Source organism: Hemitrygon akajei, chromosome 9 (genome assembly GCF_048418815.1).
Source record: "Hemitrygon akajei chromosome 9, sHemAka1.3, whole genome shotgun sequence".
Lineage (NCBI taxonomy): Eukaryota > Metazoa > Chordata > Chondrichthyes > Myliobatiformes > Dasyatidae > Hemitrygon > Hemitrygon akajei.
In genome coordinates this window covers 107,082,853-107,098,628 of record NC_133132.1, presented here as the reverse complement: position 1 = coordinate 107,098,628, position 15,776 = coordinate 107,082,853, and the positions used below count along the sequence as shown (strand labels likewise).

The following is a 15,776-nucleotide window of genomic DNA, read 5'->3' as shown; positions in this document are numbered from 1 at the left end:
ATTTCTTAAAGTGTGGCCTCACCAGCATCCTGAACAATTTCACCTTGACCTCTAGCTTCAATATTCATTGCCTAAACTGATGAAGGCCCACAGAACATAAACTTTCTTCATTACCCTGTCTCCCTGTGACTCCACTTTGATGGAAACAATATATTTACTCCAAGGTTCTCCACTTCTCAGGGTCCTACCATTCAGAATGAAAGTCCTACCATCACGGGTAAAGCCCTCCCACCACTGAGCCTCTTTACATGGACTGCTGTCACAGGAAAGCAACATCCATCATCTCACACCCCTACCATCCAGGCCATGCTCTCTTCTTGCTCCTGCCATTAGGAAAAAGGTACAGGAGCCTCAAGCCCAACACCACCAGGTTCAGGAATAGTTATTACCCATCAACCATAAGGCTCTTAAACCAGAGGGGATAACTTCACTCAACTTCACTCACCCCAACACTGAACTCTTTCCACATCTTATGGACTCACTCTCAAGGACTCCACAGCTCATGCTCTTGATATTTATTTGTTTGTTTTTTCTACTTTTTTTATATTTGCATATTTTATTGCCTTTTGCACATTGGTTGACCATCATTGCTGCATGCAGTCTTTCATTATTTATTTTGTGTCTCTTTGTACTTACTGTGAATGGCCACAAGAAAATGAATCTCAGGGTTGTATATGGTGACATGTATGTACTTTGATAAAACATTTATTTTGAACTTTGATTTGACTCTTCACAATACAGCATGTCACCCTTGTCTGAATTAAACTCTATGTGCCATTCCTCTCAGCCCAATATCAGCTGTTCAAAATAACCCTGCAGTGACAAATCTTTAAAGTCAAAGTCAATTCATTATCAAAAGTAGATACATGTCACCATATACTACCCAAACAAGAATGATGTAGCACTGACAAAGTCTGAGAAACACAGTGGAGCTCTGAGCATAACTGACTTAGTAATGGTGCAAGATACAAAGGGTTCTTGCAAACTCAAGTGCAGTAAATGGACCTTAGAGCAATGAGAAACATGGCTTTACTGTTGATTTTATTAGTCACAGAATAGTGTGGTGAATTAAGGGCACATTGTGCTACAGATGGTGTGAAACTAATATATTCTGTCTGGTCTTTTGTAATTGTCCCAATCCTTGTCCTGTACATCATAAGGACGTTGCTACAACTTTCATTTTCACAGGTTTTGAGCTGATGAAGTGTGAGGATCCAGGAATTCCAAACTATGGTTACAAGTTACGTGATGGAGGGCATTTTGCAGACACTGTGGTCCTGTACAGCTGTAACCCAGGATATATGTTACATGGCAGCAATACTTTAACCTGCCTCAGTGGAAATCGTAGAGTATGGGACAACCTATTGCCTTCATGTGTAGGTAAGATCACTGAAACTCAGCAAATAAACTTTAAATTAACTCTTGAATAGACAGATAGATGATAGAAAAATGGAGGGCTATGTAGGAGGGAAGGGTTAGATTGATCTTAAAGTAGACAAAAAGGTTGGCACATCATTGTGGCCCAAAGGTCCTCTACTATGCTGTTGTGTTCTATGTTGTATGTTCTAAAATCTCACTGGATATTATGACTGTGAAAGCAAGCATGCATATTATGTTTTACCCAAGCAGTTGCCCTAATGCTCATAGCTTCAATTGTGTGATCTACGTTATATAGTCATAGATACCTCCTTGTCCGTGCCAGTCTAGGTTTTCTCCTTACTCCCATAATGAAGGATATGCACCTGGACTATATCCCTCCCATCCATATACCTGTCCAAACTTCTCTCAAATGTTACAATTGAACCCGCATCTACCACTTCCACTGGCAGCTTGTCCCACGCTGAGTGAAGAAGTTTCCCTTTAAATATTTCACCTCTCACTTGAATCTATTACCTCTAATTCTAGCCTCACCCAACCTAAGGAGAAAATCTCTGCATACATTCATTCTTTCTATACCCCATATAATTTTATATACGTACCTCAGATAGATGTCCCCTCAACTCCAATGCCCAGGAAAGCAAAAGGCTAGACCTTGCATATATTTTAGTTGCTAATCAATACTTTACATTTTTATTCTTTTCAATGGAACATACAGATGTAACATGCATTTTGAATTAAACACAGCCAACACATTTTTCCCTGGCTGGGAACAGAGAGGACATACTGATTGGAGGAAAGTTGAGGGGAGGGTGTTGAAAGTCGATTATTCTCATTTTGTGTTGATCTTTCAGCTGAGTGTGGGGGCCACTTTAAGAGCGCAACAGCTGGTAGGATCCTGTCTCCTGGGTACCCGGCCCCATACGACCACAACGTCCACTGCACTTGGATTATAGAAGCTGACCCAGGGAAAACGGTCAGGTATGTGCTGAGATCATTGTGTGTTCAGCCTGTGCAAGATAAGGAACTTAGTCCAGACATGAAAATGAAATCATTTTGTTTACCTTTTGTGGAGATTGGTATTGATTTTGAAAAGACTAGAATATAAAATCAAAGATATAATGCTAAGGCTTTATACAGCATTGATCAGGCTCACTTGCAATATTGTGTGTGGTTTTGGGCCCTTACCTAAGAGAAGATATGCTGGAGGAATGCAGCAGGCCAGGCAGCATCTATAGGAAGAAGTACAGTCGACGTTTCGGGCTGAGACCCTTCGTCAGGATGCTTGAATTTCCAGCATCTGCAGATTTCTTCATGTTTGAAAAGATAACCTGGAATTGGAGAGGGTCCAGAAAATTATTCCAGGAATGAAAGTGTTAATATATGAGGAGAGTTTGATGGCTCTGGACTTGTACTCACTCGAGTTTAGAAATATGAGGGGGGATCTCATTGAAACCTATCAAGTATTGAAAAGCCGAGATAGAATGAATGTGGAGAGGATGTTTTCTTTAGTGGGGGAGTCTATAACCAGAGGACAGAGTCTCAGAATAGAAGACATCCATTTAGAATAGAGATGAGGGGAATTTCTTTAGCCAGAGAATGGTGAATCTGTGAAATTCATTACCACAATGGTTGTGGAGGCCAAGTTATCGGGTGTATTTAAAGCAGAGGTTAATAGATTCTTGATTACTAATGGCATCGAAGGTGATGACAAGAAGGCAGGAGAATGAGGTTCAGCTATGATGGAATGGTGGAGCAGGCTCAATGGGCTAAATGGCCTAATTCTGCTGCTACGTCTTCTGATCTTGTGGTCTGAAAAATACAATCAAATTCATTGTTGGCGTTAACAATCAACACAGCTTAGTGATATGCAGAGCAACCCACTAGAGTTGCCCCATATATCTGCATCAACATAGTATGCCCACTATGTTCATCAGAACAAGAACAACAGCAACAAACAACAAAACAAAATAACAGTGGCAAAACAAACTCCTTACCTACTCTCCTAACCATAATACGCAGAACACTATTACACATTATAGGCCTTTCGGCCTACAATATTATGCCAATTTTTTTTAACTTGCTACAAAGTGAAGCTAACCCTTCTCTCCCACACAACCCTCTGTTTTTCTTTCATCCATGTGCCAATCTAAGAGTCTCTTAAATGCCCCAAATGTTTCTCCCTCTACCACCACCCTTGGCATGACTTTCCAGGCACCCACCACTCACTGGATTAAAAAAAAATCTACCTCCAACAACCTCCCCTCAACTTTCCGCCAATCAGTATGCCCTCTCTGTTGCCACCCAGGAAAAAAGGATCAAGAATCTGGTCCCATAAAACCCAGGTCTTCAATGTCAGGGCCCAGAAGTTCAGATTCAGAAACAGATTAATTTATCACACTTACATCAAAACATACAATGAAATTTGCTGTGTAAAAAAAAAAAGGCAGACTAACTCTGTACCTCCCTCTGCAATTGGATCCTTGATGTCCTAACTGGAAGACCACAATCTGTGTAGATTGGTAATAATATCTCCTCCTCACTGATGATCAACACTGGTGCACCTCAGGGGTGTGTACTTAGCACACTGCTCTACTCTCTCTATACCCATGACTGTGTAGCTAGGTATAGCTCAAATGCCATCTATAAATTTGTTGATGATACAACCATTGTTGGTAGAATCTCAGATGGAGATGAGGGGGCATACAGGAGTGAGATACGCCAACTCATGGAGTGGTGTTGCAGCAACAACCTTGCACTCAGTGTCAGTAAGACAGAAGAGCTGATTGTGGACTTCAGGAAGGGTAAGATGAAGGAACACATACCAATCCTCATGGAGGGATCAGAAGTGGAGAGAGTGAGTAGTTTCACGTTCCTGGGTTTCAGATTTATGAGGACCTAACTTGGTCCCAATATGTCGATGCAGTTAGAAAGAAGGCAAGACAGCAACTATACTTAATTAGGAGCTTGAAGAGATTTGGTATGTCAATAAATACACTCAAAAACTTTTATAGATGTACCGTGGAGTTCATTCTGACAGGCAGCTTCACTGTCTGGTAGGGGCAAGGGCTACTGTACTGGACTGAAAGAAGCTACAGAGGGTTGTAAATTCAGTCAGCTCCATCCTGGGCACCAGCCTACAAAGTACCCAGGAAATCTTCAAGGAGTGGTGTCTCAGAAAGGCAGCATCAATTATTAAGGACCTCCATTTCCAGGGCATGCTCTTTTCTCATGGTTACAGAAGCCTGAAGGCTCACACTCAGTGATTCATGAAGTTTCTTCCTGTGGTGAACTACATATACCTGTCTGGACATGCCCCCCCCCCCCCCCCCCCGCTGACTGCTCCTGTGGCTCCTCCCACGGACCCCGGTATAAAGGCGATTGGAGACACCGCCCCGGTCTCAGTCTCCAGGATGTAGTGTGGTGGTCAATTGCTGCTTGTTATTTCTTCCAGCCATTAAAAGCCTATATCTCGCCTCACGTCTCCGAGAGTTATTGATGGTGCATCACTTCCCCTCTGTCACCTGTTTCCTGAATGGAAATTGAACCCATAAACATTACCTTACTTTTTAAATATACAATTATTTCTGCTTTTGCACACTTTTAATCTATTCAATATATGTATAATATAAATGTATTTGTTTAATTATTATTTTTTTCTTCTTCCATACTATGTATTGCACTGAACTGCTGCTGCTAAGTTAACAAATTTCACGAGACATGCTGGTGATAAGAAACCTGATTCTGATATATGAATATGAATAATGGCAGCCTTGATCTTTTGTAAGCTGGCTTAACACAACAGCATACAAAATTATGGTGCAGTTTAGCAGGTCAGGCTATGGAGGTGCATAAATAATTGACTTTTAGATCCAAAACATTTTATCAGGACTGGATGAGTCCTAGGTCAACATTTATTCCTCTGCATAGATTTTGCCTGACCTACTGTGTTCCTTAACACTGTGTGTGTGTGTGTGTGTGTGTGTGTGTGTGTGTGTGTGTGTGTGTGTGTGTGTGTGTGTGTGTGTGTGTGTGTGTGTGTGTGTGTGTGTGTGTGTGTGTGTGTGTGTGTGTGTGTGTGTGCGCGCGCTTAAGATTTCCAGCATTTGCAGAATCTCTTGTGTTTATGTAACAGACAGTTGATGTTTCAAGTTCAGAGCCTTCAGTTTAGACTGAACTGGATGAAAAATTGCTGATGTTTTCATATCGGAGCTCTTGCAGATTAGAGACCATCTCATAAATCTAGAGCATCCAAAAATTATTACTCATCAGACAATGTATTTCTCAGAGGTAAGTTCTTGTCACAGACTGTAGTGGGTTAATATAACACACTGCCATGGTAGCGGCTGAGACTTTTGAGAGATTCAAGAAACTTTTCAGATAGGCACATGGATGAATGAAATATTGAAGGGCTATGTGAAAGGGACAGGTTAGATTATTCTTAGAGTAGGTTAAAAGTTTGGCACAATATTGTGCTGTGCTGTGGTAATCTACTGTATGTTCTGTGTTCTATCTTTGACTTCAAACTAGAGAAACCTTTCCGTGTTTGAAAATGGAATGAATGATATGACTAAGTGTTGGGAAATGGAGTAGGTCAATTAGGCTGCATTCTATATCAGGCATGTAAAGGATTGAGGGTCAGGAGAAAGTGTGCTTTGGGTCATCTCAGCTCCCTCACCTGACTGCAGTACTTTCTTCTTTATGGATGCTGAACAACAATGTAGCATGTTTCAAGGAATTTCTGTTTGAAGTTTCAAAGCATTTTGTCTCACACTGTGAGGAGCCTTTAATGTATTACCATGTGCTGGGTCCAAAAACAGACTCTGAAAATGTAAAAGCAGTAGAATAATTGACTAAATCAGTCAGTACCCATGTACATGCATATCTGAAAATATTTTGAACTTTCAGCATAAAACTTTTGTGGAATACTGAATCATTTAATGCCATTCAATGCATTTACATTTAGCAACTTAAAACTCCACTCAGTGCCCAAGGCTTTCTCAATTTATACGTCGTTTGGGATAATGATAATTGATTTTGAAAAAAACATAAAAGTTCAAAGGGAAAACAACACATAATAGTTTTGATGTTCCGTTTAAGGCTTGCCTCTGATTTCTTTTGTGTATTTAATATTTCATTTCCCTTAAAATTGTGTGCAGATTTTCAAAGTCTATGTGAACACCTGCTTTGATTCTCTTCAGCTGTAAAGCCATGCCATTGTCCTGGCATTACAGTACTGGCAGGACACCACTGCAGTTGTCCTATTGACAGGTTTAAGAATCTTAGAACATAGAGTATTACAGCACAGGAACAAGTCACATTGTTGTGCCAAACTAATTAAGGGGCCAACATAGTTGTAGAGAGGTTAGATCAGCACTTTACAGTGCCTGAAATCACCAAACAGGGTTCGATTCATGCCGCTGTTTGTGAGGAGTTTGTATGTTCTTCCCATGACTCTGTGAGTTTTCTCCAGGTGCTCTGGTTTCCTCCCACTTTCCAAAGATGTTCAGTTAAGGTTAGTAAGTTGTGGGCTTACTATGTTGGTGCTGGAAGCATAGCAACACCAGCGAATTGCCTAGCACAATACTCGCTGATTTGATTTGACATGAAAGTGACACAATTCACTGTATGCTTCAATGTACGTGTGACAAATTAAACTTTATATTTAAATTAGTAATCAAATTGCTTCTGCCTACACAATGTCCATATCCCTCAATTTCCTGTATAGTTATCTGCTTATTTAATTACATCTTGAACACATCTACCAGAACTACAACCACCATCCCTGGCAGTGCATTCCAGTCACCCACCATTCTATGCAGAGAAAAAAAAACCTGCCCACACTTCATCATTGAACTTACCTGAAATGTACGTGCTCTGTTTCAATCCTGGGACAGGCTGTCTACTGTATTTATCACATGTACATACAGTTAAATGTGTTGTTTGCATTAAATAAAATCAGTAAGGATTGGGCTGGGCAACGATAAGTGTCACTATTTCTGGCACCAACATAGGATGCCTACAACTCAGTAACCCTAGCCCTAACCTTAACTCTTTGGAATATGGGAGGAAATGGGAATATCAGGAGGAAATCCACACAATCTTGAGGAGAACATACGGACTCCTTATAGGCAGCATCGCAAATTGAATTCAAAACCAAAATCAGGCTTCATGTCACTAGCATATCTCATGTAATTTGTTGTTTTTTGATAGCAAAACATTGCAATACATAATAGCTTTTTAAAACTATAAATTATGGTAAGAAATATACAGTATATAAAATACAGTATAGTGAATTGAATTGACTTTATTTCTTACATCCTTCCCATACATGAGTAAAAATCTTTATGTTACATCTCTGTCTGAATGTGCAATGTGCAAATTATAGTAACTTGTATTAAATAGTATGTACAGTAAAGAACAGTCAATGTTGCTTAGAAATACAATTGTGTCAGTGTGAGTTAATCAGTATGATGGCCTGGTGGAAGAAACTGTCCCGGAGCTCGTTGGTCTTGGCTTTAATGCTGTGGTACCATGTCCTGGATGGTAGTAGCTGCAACAGTTTGTGGTTGGGGTGACTTGGGTCTCCAGTGATCCTTCGGGCCCTTTTTACACATTTGTCTCTGTGTATGTCCTGAATAGTGGGAAGTTCACATCTACAGATGCACTGAGCTCTTCGCAGCACTCTTTGCAGAGTCCTGCGATTAAGGGAAGTACAGTTCCCATACCGGGCAGTGATGTAGCCAGTCAGGATGCTCTCAGTTATGCCCCTGTGGAAAGTCCTTAGGATTTTGGGACTCATGCCGAATTCCTTCAACCATCTGAGGTGAAGGAGGCGCTGTTGTGCTTTATTCACCACACAGCCGGTATGTACCGACCAAGTGAGGTGCTTGGGGCAAAAGGAGAGCAAAGTACAGAAAAATAATACTGAGTGGTGTACAATACATGGATTCATTGTCTATTCAGAGATCTGATGGCAGAAGAGAAGAAGCTTTTCCTAAAATGTTGAGTGTGTGTGTGGGCTCCAGTACCACCTCCTTGATCGTAGAAGTGGGAAAAAGGCACATTGAAGCAATTAGATGGAAGGATGTAATGTTGAGGCTTTATATATCACTGGTGAGGCCTCACTGGGAATATTGTAAGCAGTTTTGTGCCCCTTATCTTAGAGAGAGTGTGCTGAAACTGGAGAGGGATCAAAGGAGGTTCACAAAACCTCCTAGAGTGGTTGTGGAGAGGATGTTTCCTATGATGGAAAAGTCTAAGACCAGAGGATACAGCCTCAGATAGAGGGGCATCCTTTTAGAATGGAGGTGAGGAATTTCTTTAGCCAGAGTGTGTTGAATCTGTGGAAGTTTCTGGCCACAGGCAGCTGTGGAGGCAAAGTCTTTATGTATATTTATGGCAGAGGTTGATAGATCCTTGATTGGTTGGGCATGAAGAATATGGGGAGAAGCCAGGAGATAAGGGGTGAGAGGAAAAATGAATCAGCCATGATGAAATAGCAGAGCAGACTCAATGGGCCAAATGGCCTAATTCTGCTCTTATATTTTCTGGTGTTATGGTCTTATGTTCTGGGTGATCAGGAACCTTAATGTTGGATGTTACCCTTTTCAAGCATTGCCTTTTGAATATGTCCTCAAAGCTGGGGAGGCTAGTGATCATGATGGAGCTCACTGAGTTCACAACTTCCTGCAGCATCATCTGATCCTGTGTATGCCCCTCCATACCTAACAGCGATGCAACTAGTTAGAATCTGGCGATCGCTAGCTCTGTAAATGAGCTAGCTAACTACTATGCTATAGAGCTGCCTCAGTATTTTAGCATTGATCCAGCATTTTGTTTGTGATGCTCAAGATTTCCAGCATCTGCAGAATTTCTTGCGTCTAGACATCACTTCCTCAGTAAGCAATTCATCCAGACTGTGTCCTTGGCCCAAATACCTTCAACTGCTCCTCAAATGATTCTTAACATGTAATGAGTTTGGAAATTGTGGTGCTTGCTGATGATTGAACAATGTGCAATTCCATTCTTAGCTCCTCAATAGATGAAGTAGCCAGCCTGGACATGATTGGCTAAACAGCTGCCCCCAATTTACTGTCAAAATATCATCCAGCAGGTCAGGAAATTATTCACTCAAAGTTTTGTTTGCTGATCAGTTGGTTAAAATTTAACTGATCAAAGATTATTATTTAGCACAGAGGCTGCTCCAGTTTCTTCCGAAACACAATATCGATGAACTTACAGCACCACAGCACAGAAACAGACCCGTCAACAAATCTAGTACATGATGACCTGGTTTTTACTGCCTAGTCCCATCTGCTTGCTTCCGGACCATAGCCCTCCATCTCCCTCTCATCCGTGTACTTCTCTAAACTCATCTTCAATGTTAAAGCTGTTCTGTTAACATTACTTTTAAGTTATTGCAGTGTTGGACAAGGAACCAGATTAGAGCTACGGCACATTACAGCATAGGAACAGGCTCATGGAGAGCTGTTATTCTGCTTAGCCCCATCAACCTGAATCTAGTGCATAGCTGTCCATACCCCTCCAATCCATGTACTTATAAAAATTTCTCCTCAATGTTACAATTGAAGTCACATCTACCACTTCCACGAGCAGCTCGTTTCATACTCTCACCATCCTCTGAGTGAAGAATTGTCCCCTCAGTTACCCCTTAAATATTTGACCCTCACCCTTACCCTGAGACCTCAGGTTCTAGTCTCACCCAACCTGAGGGGTAAAAGCCTGTGTGCATTCACTCTAACTATACACCTTGTAATTTTGTATGAATTTGAGCTTGTGGGAAACTGGTCCAACAATTGTAAAGGGGCCAGCCAGACCCTCTAACTTCACAAAGTAGAGAATTTCAAAAAGACAAGAGATTCTGCAGATGCTAGAAATCCAGAGCAACACCTACAGAATGCTGAAGGAACTCAGCAGGACAGGCAGCGTCCATGGAAGTGAATAAACTCTCATCAGGTCCGGAAAGAAAGGGTGAAGCTGGCAGAATAAGAAGGTGGGGGGAGGGGAAGGAGCACAAGCCAAAGGTGACAGGTAAAGTCAGGTGGGTGGGGTAAGGAGGGGGTGAATTAACAAGCTGGGAGGTGACAGGTGGAAAAGATAAAGGGCTGGAAAAGAAGGAACCTGATAGTGGACCATGGGGGAAAGGGAAGGAGGAGGGGCACTGATGGGGGTAGTGGTTTGATAAGCGAGAAAGGAGAAGTAATAAGAGGTCAGAGTAGGGATCTGAAGAAGAGGGAAGGGGGAGAGGGAGATAAATTACTGGAAGTTGAAGAAATTGATTTTCAGGTAATCAGTTTGGAGCCTACCTAGACAGAATATGAGGTGTATGTGAAGGATTATAAGAATTTCATATAAAATGGGTTATGAGAATTGCATTCCTTTAAAAGCAGCACCATGCAATAGATTGAGTAATATGTCATTGCCACCTCTGCGACAGAGGGAATGGTCAGTGAAGGGGACTGATGCAGATTAGAGCACTTCATTAGGAGAATGTAAAAGCTCCTTTGGGCAAGTAGTTGTTTAAACATGGTGATAAATTGGATGTACTTTACCACAGCTTTAATATAGTTAAAAATAATGTGAGTTGAATAAAGAAGAAGGATGTTAAAAAAAAGAAAACAAGAAGTTCTACATGTAGTGGCCACTTTATTAGGTACATCTGTTCTTAAGGCAAATTTCTAATCAACAAATCATGTGACACCAACTCAGTGCATAAAACTATGTAGGCATGGTCAAAAGGTTCAGTTGATGTTCAGACCAAATATCAAAATGAGGCAAGAAATGTGATCTAAGTGATGTTTAGCATGGAATTATTGTTGGTGCAGACAGGGTAGTTTGAGTATCTCAGAAACTGCTGATCTCCTGGGCTTTTCATGCACAACTGTCCCTAGAGTTTACAGAGAATGGTGTGAAAAACAAAAAAAAAAATTCCAGTAAGCTTATGTTCTGTGGGTGGACATGCCTCATTAACGAGAGAGGTCAGAGGAGAATGACCAGATAGGTTCAAGCTGTCAGGAAGGCGACAGTAACTCAAATGATCACGCATTACAACGATGGTGTGCAGAACAGCATCTCTGAGTGAACAATATGTTAAACTCTGAAGTGGATAGGCTACAGAAGCAGAAGGCCACAAACTTACACTCAGTGGCTATATTACTAAATACAGGAGGGATTTCTATGGAGGAATTAGGTAAAAGTCTAAGTCCCCACACTCCATTCACTGATCAGCAATGCAGATGTGGGACATTCACGGTTGGATGTTGGACCTGCAGAGAGTGGACGAGGGTCCCCCAATGCCAGAGAGTTGTACAGTTAGAGTTCTGTGTGGGCAGGAAGAATGAGTACTGATGACTTCCTGGGTTTGCAAATTGGTGAGACCAGATTTAAATGCCTAATGTTTGGGGTCATCGCAAGTCCAGAATCAGAGGTTTAGTGTTCTGTGAGCAGCGGGTTCTTGAGATGATGCCAAAGATGAAGGATCGAGACACAAATTGGAAATCCTGAAGATGAGACCCATTGGTTAGAGTTGAGAGTGCAAATCTCTGAGACTGCTGGGAAAGTTGAAGCCCAGTGTATGCAGGCCTGAGTCCATGTCCACTGGAGACTGTCCAGGGGTTAAAGGACTGCACAGGTGTGTGGGTGGGAGGGAGGAAAAGAGCTTGTTTTGCTGTTGTTGTGTTCTGTGTTGTTCTGCTGAGCACTGTGGGCATACTAAGTAAAAACCATCGCGAGGATCACCGGGATCTCCCTCCCCATTTATGACATTTACCCGTAGTGTTGCAGACAAAGGGTCTGAAACATTATTAAAGATCCTTTCCACCCATTGCACAATCTCTTTGACTCACTACCATCAAAAAGGAGGTACAAGAGCATCAGGACCAGGACTGCCAGAGTGGGTAACAGCTACTTAGCCCAGTCTGTGAGACTAATGAATACCATGCCTCCACTGAGGTCTTATCACTAGGACAGCAAGCTGTTTACTGTTACCTGTATTGTGCATTACATGCATTTTGAGAGATATTTTATTAACCTTTTTTGTGGTAATGTTTTATTTTATGTGCTGTGTGTGATATTTGTATTATGAATGAACCATGGTCCGGAGGAGCATTGTTTCATTTGGTTGTATATATGTATAGTCAGATTACAAGGAACTTGAACTTGGAAGTGACAAATAAATGAATTTTGAATCTTTATAAAACTACATTGGGCCGCATGGTAGTATACCACCAGTGACTGAGTTCAATTCCTGCTGCTGTTTGTAAGAAGTTTGCACATTCTCCCTGTAACTAAATATGTTTCCTCCAGCTGGTCCAGTCACATCCCACATTCCAAAGACTTATAGGTTAATAAATAGTGGACATACAGGACAGGGTTTGTGAAAGGTAGGCATGCTATGTTGGTACAGGAAGCACGATGATACTTGTGGGCTGCACCCAGCACATCAGCCTATGTTGATCACTGATGCAAACTATGTATTTCACTGTATGTTTTGCTATACTGTACATGTGACAAATAAAGCTAGTCTTTAATCTTTAATAAATAGCAAGGGGAATTAAACCTTAATAGATTGCCTCATTAGAATGTGAGAATCTTCAAGTGCTTAATGATTATTCATCTCTCTCCTCTCTTGCAGCCTTCACTTTATTGTCTTTGACACTGAGGCATCACATGACATCCTGAAGGTGTGGGATGGTCTGATAGAGAGTGACATGTTGCTGAAGGAGTGGAGTGGTTCCTCATTGCCTGATGACATCCACAGCACATTTAATTCCATCACACTTCATTTTGACAGTGACTTCTTCATCAGCAAGACAGGCTTCTCCATTCAGTTCTCAAGTAGGTGATTGTTCACTGTCTCCTTATCCCTGACTGCGTATCCTTGCATACTGCTTTATACAATTCATGGCAGCAAAGATCCCCACAAGCACCCGTCCCATCTGCCTGCATCAACCCTTCTCCCTCACTTCTCACCACAACTGCTGGCCAGAAGGTGTAGGAGTCTGGGGGCCCCTTACACCAGGTTCAGAAACAGTTGTTACACTGTAGCCATCGGGCTCCTAAACCAGCTTCACTCCCGTCAGTGCTGAACTGACTTTGTAGCCCATGGACTCACTTTTGGGTATCCTGTGGCTCATGTTCTGTGTATTATTTGTTTACTTTTTTTAGTATTTGCACGATTTGTCCTCTTTTGCACATCGGATGTTGTTTGTCTATTTGCATGTTTTTTCATGGATTCTATTGTATTTCTTTGTTTTCCTGTGGGTGCCTACATACTTCAATAATAAATTTACTCTGGAACTTTGAAAATAAGTAACATTAACTTCTGGATCCAAAGGCTGTGTTCCAATGTCCATCAAAAGTAATGGGGGAGGGGGTACCATGGTAGCATTGTAGTTAACAAGTCACAATTACAGCTTGGGAGGTCATAGTTTTGAGTTAAATTCTGATGTCATCTGTAAGGAGTATGTGAGATGATGGCTTTCCTCCCACATTCCAAAGACACATTGGCTGGTCAGTAAATTTGTCATTGTAAATTCTCCTGTGATTGGGCCAGGGTTAAATAAGTAGTTTGCTAGGCAATGTGGCTCAATGGTCCAGAAGGACCTGTTCCACACTGTGTCCTTAAATAAAAATAAATAAATGGATCATTTGGTCTTTGATAGGAAAAGGAGTGAAAGAGATTTGTGTATCCAATGTGGGACATTGAAATAATTTCCTAATTTGCTGATCCCACAATACTTTTGAAGGACTATGTTTAGATTTTTATTAACATATAACTGAACACTGAGTATTGGGTTAGGTTCTGATTGTGTCTTTACTGGAAGCTTTGGAGAGGGTACAGAGGAGATTTACCAAGATGCTGTTAGGATTAGAGAGCATGTTTTATGAGGCTAGGTAGAGCCAGCCAGGGCATTTCTCTTTGGAATGAAGCAGGATGAGAGGCAACTTGATCAAAATATATCAGGTCATGATATGCATAGATAGAATGGACAGCCTGTGACCATTTCCCAGATCGGCAATGGCTAATACCAGAGGACATCCATTTAAGAAGGCACAGATCAGAATAGAGGGCCATCCATTTAGAACAGAGAGGAGGAGTGGTGAATTTGTGGAATTCATTGCCAAGAACAGCAATGTCAATATAGAGTCTGAGTCATTGAGTATATTTAAAACAGAGGTTGATAGCTTCTTCATTAGTCAAGGTGTCAAAGTTACAGGGAAAAAGCAGGAGAATGGGGTTGAGAGGGATAATAAATTAGCCATGATGGAATTGTGGAACAGACTCAATGGGCCAAATGCTTGATTCTGCTCCTATGTTTTATGGCCCTAAAATCCGTAAAGTATAGGGGAAATGTCAGAGGTAGATATCGTACATAGAGAATGGTGGCTGCCTGGAATGCATTGCTGGGAGTGATGGGATATTTAAGAGACACTTGGATAAACACATGGATATAAGAGGGTTTTGGGTTGTGTGGGAGTAAGGTCAGTTAAAGGGTTGGCATAACATTGTGGGCCAAAGGGCCTGTACTGTGCTGTTATGTTCTGTTACTGCAGAAGCTATGTATCAATATAAAATGTGATTTCCAAATAACAGGCTGGTGCTTAGCTTGGAACAATACAGCACAATAACAGGCCCTTTGCTTCACAGTATTTTGCCAAACTAATTAAACTAGCAATCAGATGCATAATTAACCTAATCCGTTCTGCCTACACAATGTCCATTTCCCTCCATTCTCTGCACATTTATGTGTCTAAGTACCTTTTAAACACCACTATTATATTTGCCTCCTTCACCACCCCTGGTAGTGCATTCCAGGCACCGACCTCCCTCTATCTAGAAATAGCTTTTCCCGAGTATCTCCTTTTGAACCTACTCTTCTCATCTTAAATGCATGCCTTTGAGAATTGGACATTTCAACTTTGGGGAAAAATAGTGACAGTCTACTCCCTCTATGCCTCTCATAAATTTATAAACTTCCATCAAGTTTCCTCTCAGCCTTTTCCAATCCAGAGAAAATAACCTAAGTTTGTGTAACGTCTCCAAACTGAACATGCTGACTAATCCAGGCAGGATCCAGGCAAACCTTTCCAAAAGCCTTCACATTCATCTTGTTATGGAGTAACCAGAATTAAATGCAATACTCCAGCTGTGGCCTAACCAGAGTTTCATAGTATTTTATAGTAGGTTTCACTATGATCCTAATGAAGGTTGTGGTGGGGTGTTTCAGCATGATCTGGAGTCTCTCCCTCCTGCCCCATTTTCAGCCATAGTGATGAACCTTCATCCGCTTAAAATGCCGTAAGTGCGTTCTTAAGGGTTAAGTCCACTGATTCCTTCATAAGAATGTAAAATCTATAGATAGTTAAACTGATCT

At 41.3% G+C, this 15,776-nt stretch overlaps 1 protein-coding gene across 1 annotated transcript in view; it reads left to right on the top strand.

Annotated features, from left to right (window-relative positions):
- LOC140733433 (CUB and sushi domain-containing protein 1-like) overlaps positions 1–15,776 on the top strand; it is a 2,013,313-nt gene that overhangs the window by 1,555,906 nt on the left and 441,631 nt on the right. Inside the window, exons 24-26 of the mRNA XM_073056756.1 lie at positions 1,189–1,380; positions 2,232–2,358; positions 13,034–13,236. Coding sequence (XP_072912857.1) covers positions 1,189–1,380; positions 2,232–2,358; positions 13,034–13,236 — 522 coding nt within the window. The remainder of the gene's footprint in view (positions 1–1,188; positions 1,381–2,231; positions 2,359–13,033; positions 13,237–15,776) is intronic.